The following is a 25089-nucleotide window of genomic DNA, read 5'->3' as shown; positions in this document are numbered from 1 at the left end:
TCTTCAAACACAGTAGCACGCTGGGGTTTAACCAGGTGAATTATTGCTGACACATTAGCAAAATCACTGATGCCTGCTTGGCTACTGAGGAGTGCCCAGGAGCAGGTAATTCTGGCAGACATGCAAGAAGAGTAGATATTTTGCCTGATATCAGTTTCCCGTTTCTTCATAAAGATGGTAGTTCTCGCTGGTTCTCATGTCTAAAGAAGTCATCTATTTCAGCATCAAGTCGTGCTTGCAGGGATAAAAAGAGTTTGGTAATAAGAGCTGAATTTGCCTTTGCCGATGCCAATTTGTTGGAACCCTTTTTGAGATCCGCACGTGGACGGTTGCTAAAAGTGTACAACTTAGGCTTATAAATGGTGTCTAACAAGGGCTTAGTGGCATTTTCAATTCTGTCACGCAAGAAATCTCGAAACATTGCTTTGCCAATGTTTTCAGGTTCGTTTTAACTCGGGGATTTCAGGGTCCATTATTTCCCCAGAGCTCAATGTGACAAGTTCTGGACCAGTTTCTTCGAAATGATTTATAACAGTTCCATCCTTCACTATGTTAAGTAGAGCATTGAGATGTTGGAGGAATTTTTTGTGTTCTTCAGAGGATGACTCCGGATGCTCTAAATTATTACCTTCCTTGGTTAATGCAGAAAAACTTGCATTTTCAAATTCTTCTACAACTCGCAGAATTTCAGGTTTTGATATTTCAATGACCTCCTCCTCTTCTTTCTGGCCATACAGGCCCTTAGCTCCACTGTCTTCTTTAAGGGACAGCTTCATGGATGCTTGGATATTCTGCTGGTAAACGTGCCATGTCTCTCAAGAACACTGGTGTCCAAAGAGCGTAATTTGTTGGCCAAACGCGAAAAAAAAAAAAAAAAAAGACAAAGGTTTCTACAGGCAGTCAGAGTTAGTGGCCAATCACCCATTCGCTGACTACGGAAAAGCTGACAGTTTATTAGTAGATATTTCCTAACTGTTGTTAGTAACTGACAGTTGGAGCAGTAGTAATCAGTCTCTTTTCCCACATCTACATGGATTCGTGAGGACCATTGCATTCTAACCGATATTGATTATATGCTTCATTCCTGAGCACATGAAGCAAAGCAAGAGTAAGCTGGTAGGCGTGTCTGGTACGTTTGACATGTTTGCCGTTATGCAGTGACTCTGCAATTCCAGGAGTAAAAATCTTTACTTGTGAGAACATCTTATCCCAACCAGATTCGGCCAACAGCTTTCCTCCGCATTCTTGCGCTATCATTTCAATACGGAAGAAACCCATGAGGCACAGCATCTTCGATTCTCCAATCTCATCGGGGTACTTGCATTGACATTTCTTTTGTTGGGCATATAGTGGGCAGTCGCCAACAATCACTGAAATTTGTCCTGGATTTACAAACTCTGTTGCTTTCTTTGCTATGAGCATGGCACGCTTTTGCATGGTCATTGAGGATGCTTTTAGAATGTAAGGAGCACCCCACCTGTTGCTTTCGGCACAATATCTTCTGAATCTTGCTTGAAGGAATAGTAACCTGAGTAAGTCACTAGAATTTCTTGTAGTTTTCCATCGTTTTCAACTAAGATCTTGTAAACATGCTCAAGCCATGCAACTTCAGACAATGTTATCTGCACATCATCAGGTAAAGATATACTTCCTTCGATGCCCGATTGCAAAAAAACTTGCACTTTAAAGCTAGAGAAACGAATTCCGCCGACGGCCATTTTGTTCACCCTTTCCCTCCCGGGCAACTACCACTTTCTTCGACTTAACACCTGATACCACATAATTAGACAGGGTGTCTATCGGTCACGAAAATCATGAAAAAGTCACGAAATCAGAAAACGGTCATGAAAGTCCAGAAATTTAGCTTTTGGGTCACGATTTTTTTATCTGTACAAATATAAGTACAGATTGGAAAATTTTGTTCTATAAAACTTACAAATGTCTATGGTCGGTTTCATACGCTTCCAAATCGCTGGCAAAGTATGCTTCTATCGCAAGTATAAAAATTCGGCCTAGTTCATATCCAAATTTGCTCGAGGAGGATACGAAATTTTATGGTTTGGTAAAGAAAAGGTCACGAAATTTTATTTTAGAATTTTAGTAGACACATTGTTAGATAGCTTCTAATGAAGATATTTTCTCCCTACACGCAACATGTCTTCAAGCAAAAACCCACGAACTTATAAAGGCAGGGCTCAGACTAATTTTTCTGGCTCTATTAAAGTCATGAAGTACTACACTTAAGATCACAAAAAATAGGCTAGTTCCGTTAATTTTAAAGATACAAAAATGGCACATACCTCGTTGGAAAGCTCTTGAACTGTCCAACAACGTTCATTTCAGGGTAGTTTTGCCTACATGTGATAATAAAAAAAGTTATTTGCCTTTAAATCCAAAGAAAATGGATTGAAAATACGTAATTTTGGGATTTAAGGACGCCATATTCAAAAGATGGCGTCGCTATGGCAGTATACTGTAGTAAAATGAAATGTCCAATATGTTACCTAAATATTCACTCAATCACAAAGTTCTCAATTAAAAATTTGTAGAAGTTATAGCACTTTAAATCTGGAGAGACGTAGTCCGTCGGTAACCATTTTGTTTTTACGCAAACAGGCCAACAGAGGTCAGCCTCAGCTTGTTTGCGGTGGTTTTGAAAACCTTATGTCTGTACCTAAAACCATGCAAAATTGCAAAAACTTGTCACCAAGTGCGCGATTTCACTCGATATAAGAATATTCCCTCTCCGCTATAACGAAAAAGCAATGAGAAAGTATTAGGAATTTGCAAAAGGAAGAACACTACAAAAGAAAAAAGGTGTGTGTCTGTGTGTGTACCTGCTCAAGCTTCTCCCGTGTTCTCCCACTTTGTTCGAACAGAGACTAGAAGAACAAGATATTATTTTTTTTTTTCGAGCGGGAAATGGACAGTAAAAGGAAAGAAGCGAAGGAAATCGAACTCCTCCTTACTTTTCTTTTGTTATTTGTAACATAACGTGTTTAGTCCACCACATACCTCTTTTGGTATAAAATGTTCAGCTCCCTGCATGGAAGGAAAGAAGGGACTACAAGGAAGAATTAAATCTACATAAAGAAAACCAGTTTCTTTATTAACACTAGAACGGCGGCTGGGTCATTTTTGACCCATTTCAAACTTTACGTTTTAATAACTTTTCTATTTTCTTACGAATCGGATCGAATTTCTGTGACGTTTACTCGTTCTCTTGAAGAAATATTTGTACTAAGTATCATTCTTATCCACATTTTCCCTTTTGAAATAACAAACAAGTATACTAGAATGGCGGCGTGGGTCAATTTTGACCCAACTCTTTTGTTAGTGAAATTATGTTGCACTGTAGCAACACTGCTGGCTAGCGTCTTTATCTTGCGACCGTTCTTTTTCCTAACACTCTCCCATTCCACCTCGTGTTCAAGACCAGCTTCTCAGCAATTTTGTCAGTTTAGTTGGAGTAAGTAGTACTTTAGAAAGTCTGTTGATTAGGAGAATCTCATTATTTTCGGAGTGATGTGCTATTTCAAACACTGATTATGAGCAAGAAACTGATGACACTGGATTAAATATTTGCAAATTTCAATGACATAAGTAAGGCCGAGTCTGACGCTGAATGCCCTAATATTTCTTCAGATGAAGAGTACCTGCCGAATAACAACGAATATGATGATTCGGATGAAATATTGAAAGAGGAAGAGATAAGCACCAAAAACCATATTTCTGCAAATAAGCGTCGTAAAATAGGTAAGACTATTATTATTATTATTATTATTATTATTATTATTATTATTATTATTATTATTATTATTATTATTATTAAACACAAATTATATGTCTTACATCGTAACAAAATATTCATAATAATTTCAATCATTTTAACAAAAAATTTGCAAACAATTTGCATGCTATTGTGAAAATATATAGCTAGTGTGTTTTTGTGTTGGTATCGCTATGTTGAAATGTTTCATGAGAAGACGTTTATAACACAGATAAATAATAATAAATAAACCACAGCCATATTCGATCCACTATTGGATGAGGCCTCTCCCCGGAGGGAGGACTTGGTCTACTGCCCCCACGCTGACCAGACGGGTTGGGACAAGGTTCCTATATACCAGACGGGTTGGGAGAAGAAATCCGAAACTCTCATTGTGATCGCCACTATATTAGTGCCCCGCTGGTCTAGTGGTGAACGTGGCTGAGTACGGATTGAGGGATCCCGAGTTCAATTTCCGGCGCTACCAAGAATTCTTTGACTACTAGCCTGTGGCGTAACCAGAAATTTCAAAGCTACCGAAACCAAAACGTTTAGAGGTCTAAATGGGAGACAACTTACTTTGTCGTATGTTTGGATAAATTATATTTCATCCAAAGAAGTAGAATCTCTAAAGGAGTTGTTCGAAAGAACAGGTAGTTTACCATTCTTTTCATATCAGAGCTCTCATGATTAGAACCTAGCAAATCTTATTTATAAAACAATCACTCTATACTTAGTTTTTCTGGTTTGAACTACTGCCAGTTTACGACTGTGTATACTATTTTAGGTTATGTGTTTCCACAAATTCTAAATAGGGAGAAGAAAGATGCTTATTACAACCATATTAGTAAAATATTTTTTGTGTAATACGTCACGTTTTTATTTGTGAACAATGGTTTTGTATCACCCTTCTCCTTGTAGAGGAGTGACTGAACTTTGTTCTGTGAAAGACTTGAAAGTTTAGATGTGTGTAGATTAGGTTAGTTTAGTTCAGTTAGGTCATGCGCTTGAACAAACTATCTAAGAATAATACCTATCTAGGAATTAGAATGATATATAACATTACTATATAATAAACCGACATTGTATATAATACATTTAATAATATCATTGTAATAATATTATATTCATAAAAAATAGCGTTTCTTAAATTTGTATTATTGGCAAAAAAACACATTGATCAATAAATTTTAAGCTAGAGTTCAAAGAACCTTTTTGTTTTATTGAATGAAAGTCACGTTTTATTATGCAATAAATATGTTCTGTCTAATATAACGAATATAGAAGTCAGTAGGAAATATTGTCCACTAATTCCAGAAGATGTACACCATCCATCCTTAGTAATAAACGTGATGCAGCAGGGGACCGCGAAGATTAAAAAGAAAACTAATATATCAGGATATAATTTTAGGAAAGCTAATTTCTTAGAGTTGTATCTTGAATTCTCATCTATTGACTGGAACTGCCTAAAGAAATATGAAAACGCCAATGACCTAGTTGATAATCTCTATTATATTATTTATAGTGTATTTGACAAGTGCGTGCCACTTAAAAACAACTCAAGAACAGCTTATCCGTGCTGGTTTACACATGAAATTATCAAAAAAATCAAAACTAAAGCAAGGTATCATAAAAAATACAAATGTAATAAAGAAGTAAATTATCTCAATAAATTCAATGAATTGCGTAGGGAAATAAAGAAAGAAATTAAGCTGGCATACAGAGCGTTCATACAAGATTCTGAAAATAACATTAATAACAATGCTAATGAATTGTGGAATTTTATAAAAAATAAGACTAAGCATCTTCTTGGGGGGAAATTAAATTATGAGGGACGCGAACTTTATCATAATGATGAAATAGCCAATGCTTTTGCACAGTATTTCTCGTCAGTATATGTGCCAGATACAGGTTTCACTGACATTCCTACGAACAATTTATTAACTTATGTAAGTAACAAACTAGAGTCACTTACCATTGAGGAAATCATTCAATCTGAAGTAGTAATGGCAATCAAAAAATTAAAGCCCAGAACTGCTGTTGGCCCTGATGGAATACCTCCATATATCATAAAGGGTTGTATAGATGCGTTTACATATCCGCTAAGGATTGCATTCAATCTCGCTTTAAAAACATGCGTTTTTCCGGATAAATGGAAATCATCTATAGTTTGCCCAATACCAAAAACCAATGATAAACACGAAATAAATAACTATCGGCCTATGTCAATTTTACCTACTTTTGCAAATGTCAATTTTACCTACTTTTGCAAAGATATTTGAACAAATCTTATACCGACGGATAATTGACCACATCCAACCCGTAATCTCACCTTATCAACATGGCTTTATCCCACACAAATCAACAACAACAAACCTTGCACTTATCGCAGACTTTATAGCAAATTCGTTAGATGTAGGATGTCAGATTGATGTAATATATATAGATTTTGAAAAAGCATTTGACAGAGTCAATCACAAGGTATTATTACATAAGCTAGGCGAATATAATTTCTCTTCTCCCTTGATCAAGTTCTTTTCATCATATTTAAATAATCGTAAACAAACTGTTATCTACAAGGAATATAAATCATCTGATTATATTGCATATTCTGGAATTCCCCAGGGCTCTAATCTAGGTCCGTTATTGGTCATTTTATTCATTAACGATCTCCCTGATTATATATTATTAAGTAACAAATTGCTTTTTGCTGATGATCTCAAAATATACGGTAGGATAAAGACCATCCATGACTGTCTCGATTTACAACGTGACATGGAAAATATTGCTAATTGGTGTTCTCTTAACAAACTTAATGTAAACATAAACAAATGTAACATTTTATCGTTTACCAGAAACAAAAGTCAAATAGAGTTTGATTACTCAATGAATCAGATCTTACTAAATAGAGTAAATTCAGTCAAAGATCTTGGAGTTATATTTGATACGAAACTGACATTTAATAACCATGTAGAGAACATAGTTAACGAATCTCTCAAGATGTTAGGGTTCATAATTAGAACTGGAAAGGAATTTAACAATAGTACTAGACTAACAAAAATGTATTATGCCTATGTCCGATCAAAACTGGAATATGCTGCTGTGATTTGGAACCCATCACAACAGCAATACAGACACCAAGTGGAAAAGGTCCAATCTAAATTTATCAAATACTTGATATACAAGACAACTGGAATCTATCCATATTATGAAAATTATCTAACATTAATAGACAACTTCTTTATCCCTACACTTGAGCAAAGGCGAAATGTGACAGATTTGATTTTTCTCCATAAAATAGTACAAAACGAATTTAATTGTACGGATCTCATATCAACATTAAATTTTCATGTCCCGACACTTAAAACTCGTGCTAATAACTCTGGTCTGTTTTATTGCAAAAAAGCAAGGACCAACGTATTATTGAAATCACCAATTTGGAGAATGTGTTCTACTTACAACAAAATATGTATCAAACACAAAGAAATTGACATCTGCAATATGAACTCTATGTTTAAGAAAACTATTGTAAATGTATTATGTAATACACCAACACTATAATTGGGCTTATGCCTGTTGTGTTGATGGCAAATAAATAAATAAATAAATTAGTCACCACGTTAAATATTAGTGGTTTAGAATACAAATATTTAATAAAAATAGAATGGGTCATTTTTGACCCAATCCCGCCGTTCTAGAGAGTATCAGAAACACCGCCGTTCTAGTGTTAAAGCAAAAAGAAAAAAGTTTTAAAAGCAGGAGAATGGGTCAATAGTAAAGCGTTCATTCATGTCAGACAGAAAGAAAGCAAAAGGAAACGAGAACCAAAAGTAAAATCAGCTGTCTCGAAATACAGTGATAAGAAGGAATAAATCAAGAAAGGAAAAGAAAACTGTCTAAAAAGCCGCCATCCCAAGAAAAGCAGGTGGTATTATTTTTAGTTAGTTCATATGCCGAGTTCCATCTTCTTGTGATGAGAGATTTATGAGATGCTTTATTTCTGGCGTAATTTTTAAATCCTTCTTTTCCCCGCTTGCATTGTAATGAAGGTAACATACTAAAAACCTGGCCTGAGCTAACTAAGAAATCGTCAGCTAGCGCCCACTGGGAAATTTGGACACTAGAGATCGGCCAACTATACCTAAATAGAGAATATCAGGTGAAAGTGGACACGGTAGGGAGGGGGGAAAGTTATGGGGGTTTGAAGTAAAATTTAGTATTGAAAGTCAATTAAAAACTGTTTTTGATCCAGCCGTAATCAGTTAGCAACAATAACAGCGCCACTGAGCAGTGTAGACCACGTACGTAAGAAATAGGCGAGCGGTTTGTGTGAATAATGTGTTAATCAGATGTTCATATGTTCACCTGTAAGAAGTTTTTTTTTTCCCTCACTCATGCTCATTTAATTATGTTTCTCATTGACTTCCAAAGATAAACTTCAAACCCTCATTACTTCTCTCCCCATGTGCATTTCTACCTGAAACTTTAAATTTAGTCTTAGTTTACTAGGCTCTAGGTCGTGTCAGAAGCATCAAAGTACGCTAACACTCAACTGTCTTCAAGGGGCCGCGGTGGCTCAGTGGTAGAGTGTTCACCTCTGGTGCTTGGGGTCCTGGGTTCGATCCCAGCCCGCGCCAAGTGAACCTTGTGGTGGACAAACACCGAGTACGTGGGTTTCCTCGGGGTTCTCCCATTTCCCCCACTTGCTTCATTCCACCATTTTTCATTCATTACTCATCACAGTCTCTTTTAGCCTCACCGGCATAATCGTGGGACGTAAAACTCAAAGATTTCATTTCATTTCAACTGTCCTCAATCAGGAATAGAGGTGATTCTGGCCGAAAAGATCGACTTGAGGAAGCTCGGTGTATCTATTATGATGGTCCCGAAAAAATATAACTTGCGTAAAAAAGAGAAAAAATTAATTAATTCCATCATAATTCGAAAGTTATCACACGCATCAAAAACTAAGTTCAGCTTTCTGATCTGATGACATGAAAATAATTCTAAGTCCAAATTTCGAAGATGCACTTAATTGTGAAGCCTGAAGTTAGCTAAGATTTACGTGGTTACTTCGTTCCTGTCCCCAGAAGGGAGGTGTCGAGAGCGTCAAACTTCAGAAAAGACAAATCCGCGTGGGCAAATGTACTTTCCTATATAACTTCGGTTTCCGGTTCCGTTTCCAGGTTTTAACCACAGAGGTGGTTGATACGCTGACCTCTCTTCAAGAACCAGTGATTGAAGATGGGTGGAGATTTGCGTTTGTCATGATAGATTTCGTCTCATGAAAAGACCTTGATGCATCATATTCAACAGACAGAAGTAACAAAACATAAAAAACAGACCAATACATAGCTCTGCCCTGGCCAAACCACTAACCGGAGATGCCTGAAAGTTAGTCAAAATGTAGTGCAGACATCACAGATTCGAATGATCTGGTTCAGGTTCCTCGTAATTAATTAATCAATTACGGGATTCTTTCCTAATTCTGTATAAGGTTCCCATTGATATCAGCACTGTACTTGCCTTATTTACCCTTATTGTCTCAATTTTGAACTCAGAACCCTGATTGTTGTTTTATTCAGGCGTTCCTTTTTGACGAAGGAAATCAGAAAGTAGCTTACCAGATTTTACATCTAAGTAGAGACTGTCGACGATTTTTATATTCACACATGCTCGTCCAGAACTTGGGACAATCTTAATTGCAGCTAGTGGTTCGAGGCGAGCGGCAATCACAGAGCTTGTGAGAATTTAATCTACGCCAGAGGGGCGAACTCAGACACTAGCCCTGATCAACTCGTTTTGAATATTGCCTTCCTTTAACTGTGCGGTTTTGCTTCCCTCATTACATGAATTTAGAACAGCGGAAGTCTATGTGGCAGTGAATATTGTTTCGACATCCATCAGCTGCTACAGTCGTCTCTAAGGACTTCCTAATAAATTATTAAAGAGGCTAGATTCATATCCCTTTGTGTCAACGGTCCTGAGTTCAACGACACAGCGACATGAGATGAAAATTGATACGTAACAATATATACAGGGTGTCTCAAAAGTCCCCTGGCGTAAGGTAACTGTTATTATCAGAGTTACAACAAAATGTAAGTGGGGAAATTGTCTCCAAATATGATGTTTTCAATCTAAAGTGAAGGAATTTTTAAAATCGGATCAGCCGTTTGGGCTGTAAACTCTTTATGCGCCCAATGTTAAATGAAAATACAACGTTGCCATTTACCTGGATCCACAACATACGGTTATGAAGTTACTGTCTTGTACGCAAACATGTCGATGGCCATACCCCATTTCAAACAGCAACTTCATAACCGTATGTTGTGGATCCAGGTAAATGGCAACGTTGCATTTTCATTTAACGTTGGGCGCATAAAGAGTGTACAGCCCAAACGGCTGGTTTGATTTTAAAAATTCCTTCACTTTAGATTGAAAACATCATATTTGGAGACAATTTCCCCACTTACATTTTGTTGTAACTCTGATAATAACAAAGTTACCCTATGTCAAGGGACTTCTGAGACAGCATATATATATATATACCATCTGCATTTTGCAGCCATATATATATATATATATGGCTGCAAAATGCAGATGGTTTATTTGCTCTTGTAAAAATACGCATATTACTCTGGCAGAATGGAGGGATAAATTTTCCTGTAAACACAGATCCAAGGGACGTAAGCATCTACAGATAGTGGACATTAAAACTGAAACACCTGGTAGAAAGCCATAATTTGTATTTAATAAGATATTGAGGTATCTTTGGCAGCATGCACAGCAGCAACGTGACGTAGGAAGGATTGATAGAGCTCTTGTACCATTTGCAGAGGGATTTTCAGCCATTCCTCTTGAAGCACTGTAACAAGTTCAGCACGTTCACATGGTGTAGGGAAACTTTCCTCACTCTATCCTGTAACGGATCCTATTGAGGCTCAGTAATGTTGAGATCTGGCAATTAAGCAGGCCATGGCAGATGTTCAATCTCACTGTCATGCTCATCCAACCACTCTTCAAGAAGATTAGCAATATGAATGAAGCAGTTATCATCCTGGAACACTGCACCACCGTCCGGGAGGAGTGTTCGAACCATAGGATGTAAATGGTCCTATAGTCCTTGGCAGTGGCACGACTCTCCAGAACAATTAGGGAGCCAAAGTCTGTCACGATCTTGCACCTCAAATCATCACGGATCCGTCTCCGTTTGACAGTGTGTACCAAGCAGTCTGGGTTGTATTATCAGAGTGATTTCTCCAAACAAACACTCTCCCTGTTGTTTGGAGAATAATGTAGGTGGACTCATCCGAGAATACGACATAATTTACGTCATCCAACGTTCAAGCTTTATGCTTCTGGCACCACTGAACCCATTTTGCAGCATTTATGCTACTGATGAAACGCTTTGGTATCACAACTTTGCCATGGATGTTGGCCTTATGCAGGTGTCACTGACTGTTTTCGTGCACACAGGTTTAATGAGGTTTGTATTCACTTCTGCGGTGATTGCCAATGCGGTGGTTTTCTGTTTTCGAGCAACAATCCTAGTCAATGCCCTGACTTCTCTTTCAGACAACTTCCGTTTTTTCCTGCAGTTGCTCCTCCTGGATGTGGTTCTTCTTTCCTGTTCATATGCACACATCGTCTTCTGGATACTGTAGCTCGTGAGACGTCACAAAGTGATGCAGTTTTGGATACAGATGCATCTGCAGGTCACCTCCTACGATCTGCCCTCTTTTGAAGTGGGATATGTCCAAAATTGTACCACTCTACACAAACGATTTGACGATCACGGACGAACTTTGCTACTGGGGTGAATACCAAGGCCCCCGCAGACGTTAGTATTTGCCCAAAAGTACGATATAAACTACCAGATGGATCTGGTGAGCCACGCGAACATCCTATGCTATTTGCGCAGAAGTTTCAATTTCCACAACCTGTAGGTTCATGTTTCTGACTTAGTCTCTGGAAGGCAGTCTAGGTTTCTATGAACGAAAGTGTATAAACTTAGCCCATTCTTGATCTCAGATCAAGAGAAAGTTTCGAAACTGCTACTTGCGGGTGTCACATTTGTACTTAAATTTTGTCTGCTTTTGTTTCTAGATATGGAAGAAATAATTCTGCATTTGTAGCAGTAACCTTAAAATATGGATTCTAAGGAGATAAAAGCTAATTTAAAGGAAGCAAGAGAAGCTATAAAGAATAAAGAATTTAGAACTGCTGTAAAGCATTGTAAGGTGAGTTGATTTTGGATGTACTTATTAAAGGAATTTAATTATTTGTAAAACGTCTGTGGCAAGTTAAAATATAATGAGCACCAAAGTGTAAATATACAGTAAGAAAATAGAGCTTAAAACAGTGTACTGTTGTAATGTTGGTTGCGGTAGAAGATGTTTCGATAATATGTTACATTATACAATAAATAATTTTTAAATAAGTTGTTCATTATTTGTTTCGTGTCTTCTTAAATGTTGGTTGTCCCTGTCTCTGCTACTTTGTTTTAATTTCCTGAAAGCTTTCAACACTTAAGAATGTTTCTTTGGTCCGCGAGGGATAACTTTGTTTTGAAAGATCTGAGCAGATCGTCTATAGTGTGATTTAGTAGATAGTAGAAACGATCAACATTTTAATGGATTCTTTCGTAGATCGAATTGATACTTCTATATTGTGTATGCCTAATTACTTCATCATTTACTAAAATATGTGCGAAGTATGAACTTCGATGGACCACTGGGTTAATTTACAGAACCCATTTACCTTCACTTAGCAGACAGTGAGAAGTTTATGAGGTAGTAGTCAAGTTTCAGAATTCGTAATACAGTAAAACTTCCATATCATTATAACAGTACACTAAATTCGTCGATTAGGTACAATGTAGAAACACGTGAAACACTTAGAAGAATATGTAGAACTCGTCAATATGGCGACAGCTGTAGCGTTCCCATCCGCCGTCGAAGTCAGGAAACCCGCCGAGTGTCCAACACACGTGGAATTGCAAAAAGGTCGCACGATATGTTGACCAATCAGCAGCTCCCCCAACCAACTACAGAGGGAACTACACGAGCTGATGTCCTTCCATGGTATCCAAAGCAAAAGCAGGCATTAAGTGATAATTCAGCATTCAACATTACACCAGAAATACCAAAAATATAAAGCACTTATATCTAATAAATAACCAAAGACTCAGATCAACTTAACAAAGGTTTATTAACAAATTAAATTACAGGGTGATATCTGATCGCTCAGATATCTAAAAACAACAATAAATTTACCGTCGAAGTATTGTATCATAGATTCTATTCATTAGCTTCAATTTAACTGCGTTCAATGTCAATTCAAGTCAAATGCAAGTCGAAAAAAACTTAACTCTTCAATATTATAAATATATCTCAATATCAAAGTATTTACTAAATTTAATTTCAATTAAGGAGAGAGATCGAGATTCTAAATGCCTCAGTAGTTTCAACATATATCATTCGAATTATTAAGTACTTCGTAAAAGTCCAAGCTCTGGGGAGGATGAATACTAATGCAATCTCAACAATAATACTTCTTATATATTTAAATTTTAAAGCAAGGGTGGTCATTAGTAAATCTCAACATCGAACCCCGAAATGTCTTATCTCGTTCAAAAATCTTTCCAATTAATTTCTGACTAATCAATAAATTAATCAAACTTAATCAGACTATAAGAAATAATTCAGTAATTGATATATAATGGAGCAATAATAACACTACCACAAATACGAAAAGTAATATCAGCTTATAGCCAAAAATGATAAATGCTGAATTATCAAAATCTCGGAAAATGAAAACGTATGGGCGACGAATTGAACCACAATAAACCACAAATAACCACAATGGATACAAATTAACAACCCACACAACATAAAACACACACAACGGACCAACCAAAGAATATAATAAATGGTTTAGCACTCACCTTCACAGTTCCTTTGGATTCATATTTACCTCCTTATGCAATTGAACCTCTGTCTGCATTTCGTCTCTCAAGTGATAACGAGGAATAGAGAATAATTTTAATTGTTGTTGCATATACAAGACAGGAAATATTAAGATTCCGACTATTCTTAGTCAATTTCTGCGAAAACACAGGTTTTCAATCGACATTCAAATTGTCGCACTTCGCAACACTCCCTTGTAATAATTACAATTGAGCGGCAAATACTTAATATTCCAAAGAATATCTTATTAAGCCCAATGAAGATATTTCCACAATTAATATTCCTCTTACTGATCGATCGGCCAAGATTCAGGCTAGTGTCTTCCCACATTCGCATTCCACTTCTTCTAGAACGTCAATGTATGTCCAGCAAATGACAAAGTTATAGCAATGAAACTTCCCGGGGACGATGGCAATTAACCTTATTAAGGCAAAATAAAAGTTTAACTGCTGAGCGTACTTACGCCTCCCACATCCCCATTTCACTAACCAAAAATGAATCCACAGTTTCTCATTGAGAACAAGCATAAAGCCAATTGGATTCAATAAATATCACTATGGAATGCTTAGTGAAACTAAAACAAGATCTCTCAGCCTATTCACACGCAAATCTCCTACGTTCTCATTCCACAAAAACTGAGAACAGAAAAACGATTTCAATGGGCAATTACCTCGGACAAGGCAAGTCGCCGTTTGACAAGACTTAGTCAAATACACTTCTTTTACTTTATTTTCTTTACACTCACCCCGAAACACGGCAAAAGCGAGGAACAAAAATGACGAGTGGAAAGAAATAAAACTTCACTCGACTTGAAAAACAGTTGGGCACAAGCAGCTTTAAACTACGTTCACAAATAATCCTCTTCATTCACTTCCTTTGCTGCACTTCTTTTTTGAAAATTTGGTAAATTCAATACACGGCAACAATTCACTATTCTCATTCCTTATTATTACACACACAAGGAAGAAATCCAATAAGGACTTTAGGTAGAATCAAACGATGTAATAAGTGTCCCATTAATAGTATTCCGTTTCAACCATAACGAACATTAACAGAACAGACGTACTCTCCCTTCTGAACAACGAAAAACCAAAGGCACCTGCATGCCCAAGACACCAATATCAAGACATCTACACGTCTTCAACACAACATAGCTAGTACGCCGTCCCTACGGACGATCGTACCGACCATGGTTCCTGGCGCCACAATCGCGTCACGGGAAACACGCGTAGCGACCACGACCTTGAGGCAGTAAGAAAGTTTACCTCCCCTCTCTCTCTCCTTAAATACACTCAACTGATAACAGCTCGCAACTTACAAATTCTTTCATTCTTTTTCCTCTCTTACCTTTCAGTCTTTTTACAAAAAGAAACAAAAATGAAAATACAGATAAATTTTAACATTCTCTTTAAAGAGAAATGCAAGGTTGACATTGACCAGATGTTTTACAATCCTTATCTTCTTATTTTCTCCTCTCGCCATAGCTCTTCGTAACGAGATCGTTACAGGCTGGCCACCGATGGAAAAGAAAAATTCTTCATCCTGGAATTTTTCGTCATGATAGAACAGCGAGGCTACGAAACATACAAACATCATAAGTACAAAGTAATAAATTACACAAATAAATACTATATAAAACCATAATTTATATACAATATTATATACAATTACTAATAATAAATTACTACTATACACAATAAGTTTAATGATTCATATATATATAATATTTATTCATCTCGAAATCATCATAACATATAATAAATCTCAATTCTATATACACAATATTTCTATTTAACATGATAAGCACTGACTTTTGTTCACCATGGCCATGATGAAATAACAATGAAATGACAAAGGACTTTTTGACACACTAATAAATAACAATTATAGCCTCATATTCATATACATACTTACAAATTCCAATATATCTGATGAACGCTCCCAATTAGCATCATTCATTACGTCTAGTTCGATAGACCTTGATCTCAGAAACATGCGAACGTCTATAGGAATCTTCATTATTGTTTTCATCCGACACTAGAACTGTATTCGGAGTGAGAAACTTTCTGATGACAAATGGTCCATACCATTTGTCACTCAGCGACTTTGCTATCTTGTCTTTAATCGACGATTTTACATGCGCCTTCAAAAGCACCTTTTGCCCAATGTCTAGATTAACGGGATTTCTCCTCTGCAGCATTAATTTTCGTCTAGATGCCCAGCTTTTCTCCATGTTACTTATTGCCTTCTTCCACAGCTCTGCTGAAGATTTACCTCCGAAATCGGTATCGTTGATGCACCATCGATTCTCGAGCGGTGTATTATAAGGACGTCCATAAAAGACCTCGATTGGTGACATCTTCAATCCCGAATGTTCGCTGATGTTTAAGGTAAATTGCAGCTCTGGGATAAGGGATGACCACAGATGTTGCTTGGTAGAAATATAAGCCCTGAGAGAAGCTTTCATCGTTTTGATAAATCTTTCCGCTGCATTACCACCAGGATGGTACGGACTTAGTCTAATGTGTTTAATGCCCAGGCCAAATAAGAACTTCTTAAAATAGTCCGATACAAATATAGAGGCATTATCAGTAGACAGGGCCTCCGGAAAACCTAGCCTACTAAAAATTTCCATCAGTTTGTTGGCCACCACACCAGAACTCAAACTTCGAAGACGTTCAAGCACCACAAATCTGCTTGCACTGTCCACCCCGATGAGAATATATTTATATCCGCTGGAATTAGGTAAAGCTCCAACGATGTTATACATCCAGTGTGCGTTAATCCTCCGGCTAAAATTTGAAGCTAAGTGTCCCATCTTCTTTTGATTGGATTCCTTCACTTTTTGACGTAAACCGCACATTCTGACGTAATTATCTATGTATCCAACTCTTTTTGAAATTACATTAGAATCCTTTAGTTTCATCGAGCTGATAAATTCAGAAATCTCAGGGGTTTCGTATTTCCAAGAAATTTGACCCAAGCCGTGATCTTTCACCTGTGTATTCAAATGGTTAAACACCTGTGTGTTATTCTGAGCACCATTTGATGAACCCAAGCAATGGTCAATAGGCTGGAACTTTTTATTACGTTGTATGAGCTTATGAAAGTTCTCAGACTGTTCAAAATCCACGTCTGACGCTTCTGATCCACTGCTACACTGACCTGGTGAAACACTCTTACGATTTGAATCATCCACCTTATCACCCTTATTTGGATCACTATTACCACAAGATCCTTCAACCCCATCAGCTAATTTAGATGATTTAGTAACTTCTTTCATCTTTCTTTCCTTCCTTCTTCTACGACGTTCACGTCTTTTCTTGCTGTAATCCTCGGACTGTCCAGCCTTCGAAACGTTTCCAATCGTTAAATCGGAATTGTGAACAATATTCACATTATCCACAGGTTGAGCACCCTCTGATATAGGATTACCACCAGACACAGATTCTAAAGTTCTTCGATCATCATCCTGAGTTTCGGTATTCAAAACCCAATTCGATGGTTCACTATCAGCAAAGGTTCGATGATCATTGGACATTCCACTCGCACCAACTCCATTATAGGAATGCGAAACTTCAATATCACTATGCCTCCCAGCAGAATTCACAGGCGAAACTATTTCCGCAGATGAAGATCCTTGGAAGGACATTTCACTTGCACCACCAAGTCCATCCGAAAATCCAGAGACCCAACAATTCGGATGTCCCATGTTGGAAACCTCTTGCGCACCATTTTGCATCCTATTCGAAGGAGAACTATTTTCTAAGTTCCATTGAGAGTCAACTGAAACCAAACTTTCAGCACCACCATGATGCGATCTGGAAGCAACCACAATATCAGCTGAACTTCCAACTCTTCCAGCTGGAAATGTAGCACTACTAACCGCTGGGCTGTAGTTCTGTTCATTAATACTCAATGGTCTCCTCCTACATGTCATTCCACTAACACCAATTCGCTCCAACGAACTCCTTGATGTAGTATTAGAATTTCCTGAAGTTCTTGTAGCTGAATTTTCCAATGATGAAAACCGGAATTCGGACACATCATTCGCTCCACCTGAACCACTGGTCGACGATTCCAGGCGACAAACATCTGCCATACTAGCCAACGTATCCTCTATAGGATTCCCTAAGTCCACCTCGGAGTCAATCATGGCTCTAATCTGTCCTAACTGGATGTCATCTGGCATTCGAATCTCCAACAGTCTCGATTCAGTCTCTAAGGAATCCAGATTACATTGGATGCCCTCATCATGTAATCCATAGTTGAACATATCCTCGTAAATGAAAATCGAAACCATACTATCATTGGTTTCAATTTGATTTCTTCTATGATGCTCCCTAGTATCGTCCGAGTTCGACTGGCCATCTCGAGATACTGATTTAAATCCTTTGGGATGAAATTCAGGTTGACGAACCGTCTTCTTAAAGTACAATGATATACGTCGTTTCCCATTGCGGAGCACTAAAATATTCTTCGAATAATCTATGACGGAGCATGTAGTACGCAAAAAAGGAGTTCCGAGTAAACATTTACATGGTAATTGGTTAACAACCTTAAACCTCACTCTTTCGAAGTGACCCGAAAGATTCAAAGTCAAATTAATTTCTTGGTTCGTAGTAAAATGCAATCCCGAAGGAGCATTTACATGTTTTTCTTGCGTAATCACTATCTTGTTCTCCAAACCGCAGGCGCGAACTAAGTCCATCCGAACTAAGTTGAAACTCGAACCACCATCTATGCATATGTCCGTCACTTGATTATGAACTTTCCCCACAATGAATGAAGCAACTGTATTATTCATCTCAGAAGGAACTTGCGTTTGACCTAGTCTCTCGTCTCGTCTAGGCTCAGATTTATAAAAATTTCTATTGGAAATCCGAAAATTCCCTGAGTTTCCATTTATTCTACCCGATCTATTTTCATTAAGGGTGGATCTACTATTATTTTCTAACAAAGATTCATCTTCCTTTAATTTATTCTGATATACACCTTTAGCTTGATAACTGGATACAAATGTATTAACCTTTCTTTTATTTGTACCCATCTCCATATTATAATCAGATTGTTCTCGGAAATTCAACACGTGTCTATCAGCTATATCTAATAACTCCAAACGAGTTGCTGGAATATAGTTATTAAGCATTCGAAACCTTTGATTGGGGTTTATACCACAAATTATAATATTTATTAATTCCGACTCTGGACCTGAAAAACCTAGGACATTCATCGCGACAATAACTGATCTCACATAATCATTTATTTGTTCGGACAATTTTTGCCTTCTATAAATAAACTCTGAAACAAAGGCATGGCGACTAATAAGAGTAACAAAATTATGTAATAATTTCTCTCTTAAATTCTGCCAACCTATGTTATTATTAATAGCAAAAAGTATTTCCCTTAATAAGGCCCCTGTACATTTGGCAACTATCACTGTCAATATCATACTAAGGGAATAACTAGTCTCCAAGAGAGTATCTTCGATTTTAAGCAACAATTGAAAAACCAAATTACTATTGCTCCCATCAGTCACTACTAAGTTCTTGAATCTTAATTCAAGAGATTCGCTATTTCGTTTAAATGCATATTTAATCATCAGATTATGTTCGACATCATTCATATCAGGTCTGTTATTACCACTAGAAGCACCTGTTTCTAGGTTATGCGTCTCTATAGGCTTACCAATAGGCTGTAAAATAGGAGAACTCATTGGAGCTTTAGGAGTCGAATTCCGAATTTGAGACACTCTTCGATAATAATTCTCAAGATTCAGATATCTATTTGAACCAGTACCTAGATTATTACCAACAGCATGCTCATTCGAAAAATTCCTATTTCCAAAACCCATTTGCACGGGTTGATTCATCGAAGCTTCAAATGTAACCTGCCTCGTATCCCTTTGTGGTTCTCTAGAACTACTAGCATTAGCCAACCTACTGAAACCATAACTTATAGAGTTTGAGTCTTCATTCACTCTCCCCAAATTACTAATGTTTCCTAATGAAACTCGCCTGGCAAATAGGCTTCCTTGCATAGTCGGCGTAAGAGACATACTTAAATTACCAAAATCAGAATGCGTATCTCCTTCACAATAACCCGTTCTATCACGTGTGACTAATTCCGAGTATCCTTCGGGCATATCAATGCTAACATATTCAGACCGATCATTCATCGTAAATAGGTATTCAAGAATTCAACGAAAAGCAATTAAATAATATAAGAATCGACACAAGATATTATAAATAGACAGAATATTAAACTAACTACGGACACTACTGACAAACCAGATGAAACAGAATGGATCTATCGAACAATCAACCTTTATCATTAATTCAATTGAATTAAAAATTTCTCTAGATTTTGATTTATACTTTTTTTTTTTTCAATCGATGGCAGCCTCACAAAAATACTAAACAATTTGTAATAATTGCCAAACATCAACCAGCACGACCGTTCAATTAATAGTAATCTGAAATTACCAATATCATATAGCAATTTTTTTTTTTTTTGCCGAATACTATCCAATTCTGAATTATTTATATACTTCATACAACAATTCGGAAGCAATAACCTTTCACAAATTTCGGTAAAGAGAGGAATCTCATCAGAATTTAATTCAAAAATTAATAATTCTTCTCATAAAGCGAAACTGATTTCAAAAAAAAAACTTTCCATTCAGCGGAACCAATACTTTAATCTTACTCAAAAAGAATGGAATAGAATCTTTAACCATACAAAAAAAATGAAATGGAATGGAATCAACAATTTAACCATGTAAAAAAAAAATGGTATGGTACTAGCTATGTTGCAAATTTTGTAGCGTTCCCATCCGCCGTCGAAGTCAGGAAACCCGCCGAGTGTCCAACACACGTGGAATTGCAAAAAGGTCGCACGATATGTTGACCAATCAGCAGCTCCCCCAACCAACTACAGAGGGAACTACACGAGCTGATGTCCTTCCATGGTATCCAAAGCAAAAGCAGGCATTAAGTGATAATTCAGCATTCAACATTACACCAGAAATACCAAAAATATAAAGCACTTATATCTAATAAATAACCAAAGACTCAGATCAACTTAACAAAGGTTTATTAACAAATTAAATTACAGGGTGATATCTGATCGCTCAGATATCTAAAAACAACAATAAATTTACCGTCGAAGTATTGTATCATAGATTCTATTCATTAGCTTCAATTTAACTGCGTTCAATGTCAATTCAAGTCAAATGCAAGTCGAAAAAAACTTAACTCTTCAATATTATAAATATATCTCAATATCAAAGTATTTACTAAATTTAATTTCAATTAAGGAGAGAGATCGAGATTCTAAATGCCTCAGTAGTTTCAACATATATCATTCGAATTATTAAGTACTTCGTAAAAGTCCAAGCTCTGGGGAGGATGAATACTAATGCAATCTCAACAATAATACTTCTTATATATTTAAATTTTAAAGCAAGGGTGGTCATTAGTAAATCTCAACATCGAACCCCGAAATGTCTTATCTCGTTCAAAAATCTTTCCAATTAATTTCTGACTAATCAATAAATTAATCAAACTTAATCAGACTATAAGAAATAATTCAGTAATTGATATATAATGGAGCAATAATAACACTACCACAAATACGAAAAGTAATATCAGCTTATAGCCAAAAATGATAAATGCTGAATTATCAAAATCTCGGAAAATGAAAACGTATGGGCGACGAATTGAACCACAATAAACCACAAATAACCACAATGGATACAAATTAACAACCCACACAACATAAAACACACACAACGGACCAACCAAAGAATATAATAAATGGTTTAGCACTCACCTTCACAGTTCCTTTGGATTCATATTTACCTCCTTATGCAATTGAACCTCTGTCTGCATTTCGTCTCTCAAGTGATAACGAGGAATAGAGAATAATTTTAATTGTTGTTGCATATACAAGACAGGAAATATTAAGATTCCGACTATTCTTAGTCAATTTCTGCGAAAACACAGGTTTTCAATCGACATTCAAATTGTCGCACTTCGCAACACTCCCTTGTAATAATTACAATTGAGCGGCAAATACTTAATATTCCAAAGAATATCTTATTAAGCCCAATGAAGATATTTCCACAATTAATATTCCTCTTACTGATCGATCGGCCAAGATTCAGGCTAGTGTCTTCCCACATTCGCATTCCACTTCTTCTAGAACGTCAATGTATGTCCAGCAAATGACAAAGTTATAGCAATGAAACTTCCCGGGGACGATGGCAATTAACCTTATTAAGGCAAAATAAAAGTTTAACTGCTGAGCGTACTTACGCCTCCCACATCCCCATTTCACTAACCAAAAATGAATCCACAGTTTCTCATTGAGAACAAGCATAAAGCCAATTGGATTCAATAAATATCACTATGGAATGCTTAGTGAAACTAAAACAAGATCTCTCAGCCTATTCACACGCAAATCTCCTACGTTCTCATTCCACAAAAACTGAGAACAGAAAAACGATTTCAATGGGCAATTACCTCGGACAAGGCAAGTCGCCGTTTGACAAGACTTAGTCAAATACACTTCTTTTACTTTATTTTCTTTACACTCACCCCGAAACACGGCAAAAGCGAGGAACAAAAATGACGAGTGGAAAGAAATAAAACTTCACTCGACTTGAAAAACAGTTGGGCACAAGCAGCTTTAAACTACGTTCACAAATAATCCTCTTCATTCACTTCCTTTGCTGCACTTCTTTTTTGAAAATTTGGTAAATTCAATACACGGCAACAATTCACTATTCTCATTCCTTATTATTACACACACAAGGAAGAAATCCAATAAGGACTTTAGGTAGAATCAAACGATGTAATAAGTGTCCCATTAATAGTATTCCGTTTCAACCATAACGAACATTAACAGAACAGACGTACTCTCCCTTCTGAACAACGAAAAACCAAAGGCACCTGCATGCCCAAGACACCAATATCAAGACATCTACACGTCTTCAACACAACATAGCTAGTACGCCGTCCCTACGGACGATCGTACCGACCATGGTTCCTGGCGCCACAATCGCGTCACGGGAAACACGCGTAGCGACCACGACCTTGAGGCAGTAAGAAAGTTTACCTCCCCTCTCTCTCTCCTTAAATACACTCAACTGATAACAGCTCGCAACTTACAAATTCTTTCATTCTTTTTCCTCTCTTACCTTTCAGTCTTTTTACAAAAAGAAACAAAAATGAAAATACAGATAAATTTTAACATTCTCTTTAAAGAGAAATGCAAGGTTGACATTGACCAGATGTGTTACAATCCTTATCTTCTTATTTTCTCCTCTCGCCATAGCTCTTCGTAACGAGATCGTTACACAGCTCCATTGAATGGAAATTATTCTCTTGATGCTTTGCCATTGGCTCTTCTTGCCGTGTAAAGTATTTTCTAATTGCATTCTACCATAGTTGGAACGAGGAAACATCAGGTATTTCTGTCCTTGTGATTATTAGTACATGATGTTCTAATAAATGTCCTATTAATAAACTGGGGACGCAGACCTCTGTAAAGAAAAAGAGAAAGAAGACCCGTAATTCACTACTAAGGCAGTATGTATTCTTTAGTACTAATTATTGAGTATGAAATCCAAGGACACAGTATTTAATCCAATAGAGAGCATGCGTGCCATTTTAATGCTAGAACATTGTTACTCATCCCACAAAACACTAAACATTGAGAAAAAGAGTAATCTTCCAAATGGTTGTATTCATCTACAATTTTCGAGTAATGCGTCTCAGCAATTTTCGAGTAGCGTTAAACAAATTCACTACTAGGAACCAACTACAGAATCATTACAAGTCTCTTTTACGTATATCATTCTCACAATATGTTTGAATCTTTATATATATATATATATTACCAAAAGCATGTCAGAGTAGTAGTCAAGGTCGACATTAACACCGTCACTCAATCTTTCTTAAAGTTTCAGTTAGTCGCCAAAATTTTTCGATGCCGATTTATATACACAGGGTCCATTAGTTTAAAAGTTAAAATATGTATCAAGATAAATGGGTTACTTCGTATATGTAAATTTTATATGCCGTTTTTATTTCTTCTTTTAGAACTAAGTGTATTATTTTATTATATTATTTAATTTCAGATTGTTTTAAAAGCGGATCGCAATAACTATGTAGGATTAGTTTTATTTGGAGCTGCTCTTCAAGAAACCGAACAAAGGGATCAAGCAGTCAATGCTTTTAAGAAAGCAATTGAAGTATCGCCAACGCAGCTTCTGGCTTGGCAAGGGTTGGCAGCCTATTATGAAAAGGATGAGTCTGACAATAGCAAGAAGGAGCTTGTACCGGTATACAAAAAGCTGCTGGAGCTTTATCAAAGGTATGTATTTAGGAATTTCAATATTAAATTTTCCATAATACAAGTACTGACCTGTTATAACCATCCGCTACTTCCAAAAACATTATAATATATACCTGTCCTCAGTATCTATGTATCACAAATATATGAAGCGATTAATAATTTTGCCCTCGTATGGAAAGCGTTGTGCCATATGTACGAAACTTTTATAGAAAATGTGTTCATATATTAAGATACTAATGCTTAATTTTCAACGAACTTAGAAAGTTCGTTACTGAATTTTTTATGCCTCTATATCCGTCTGTCTGTTATTTGCGACTTTTTCAATTTTGAACCCTGCATTTGATAGAGCATTAAAAACTATCAGAGAAAGTGATTAAAATTTTCGCGTCACTCTTTCCGTTCCTGAGATATTGGCCAAAAAATGTCCGATTTCCAGAGATTTAAGGAGCCATATCTTAGGAACCGTAAGTCGTACAGAGATCATATTGGTGTTGATCAATACCTAAGAGGATGGTGAACATTTTAGTAGCAAATAGTAACCAAGTGGCCACCGTTCCCCAGATATTAGCCAAAAAAGTTCGAATTTCGGGAACCATATGTCGGGAACTCTAAGTCATAGAGAGATCGTATTTTGCGGATTTTTGCGAGAAACAGAACAAGGTGCGGATAGATTTACTTTTACATCTAGGAACGATCATAGTTATCCTTCCCACTCCATCTTTCCATTTTTTTTAAGTTCGTTCTGGCAATGCTTGTGGAGCATTCTTAGCTGGTTTTGTTTCTAGATAGAACAAGTGAGTATGCGTCTGGAGTGAGTGAAAGTATCGAACTATGCTCACACCTTTTCAGAAACAGCAAAAAGTTGATTGTAAATTCGAAGTGTTGGCTCTCCGTGTACCAAGAAGAACTTTTTTACAACTGTCTTGTGATAATGCACAAATGTTGAATATATCATCATGACTCAAGAGACTGAAGTTATAAATAACAGTG

At 36.7% G+C, this 25089-nt stretch overlaps 1 protein-coding gene across 1 annotated transcript in view; it reads left to right on the top strand.

Moving 5' to 3' along the window:
* Nucleotides 1-25089, top strand: part of LOC145675441 (tetratricopeptide repeat protein 37) — an 88544-nt gene that overhangs the window by 9466 nt on the left and 53989 nt on the right. The window contains exons 2-3 of the mRNA XM_081745864.1: nt 11876-12009; nt 23882-24117. Coding sequence (XP_081601990.1) covers nt 11920-12009; nt 23882-24117 — 326 coding nt within the window. The 5' untranslated portion in view covers nt 11876-11919. The remainder of the gene's footprint in view (nt 1-11875; nt 12010-23881; nt 24118-25089) is intronic.

Source organism: Thermobia domestica, chromosome 2, assembly GCF_964235325.1.
Source record: "Thermobia domestica chromosome 2, izTheDome1.hap1.1, whole genome shotgun sequence".
NCBI lineage: Eukaryota > Metazoa > Arthropoda > Insecta > Zygentoma > Lepismatidae > Thermobia > Thermobia domestica.
Note: the sequence above shows the minus strand (reverse complement) of the source record. Positions and strands in the feature narration are given on the sequence as shown.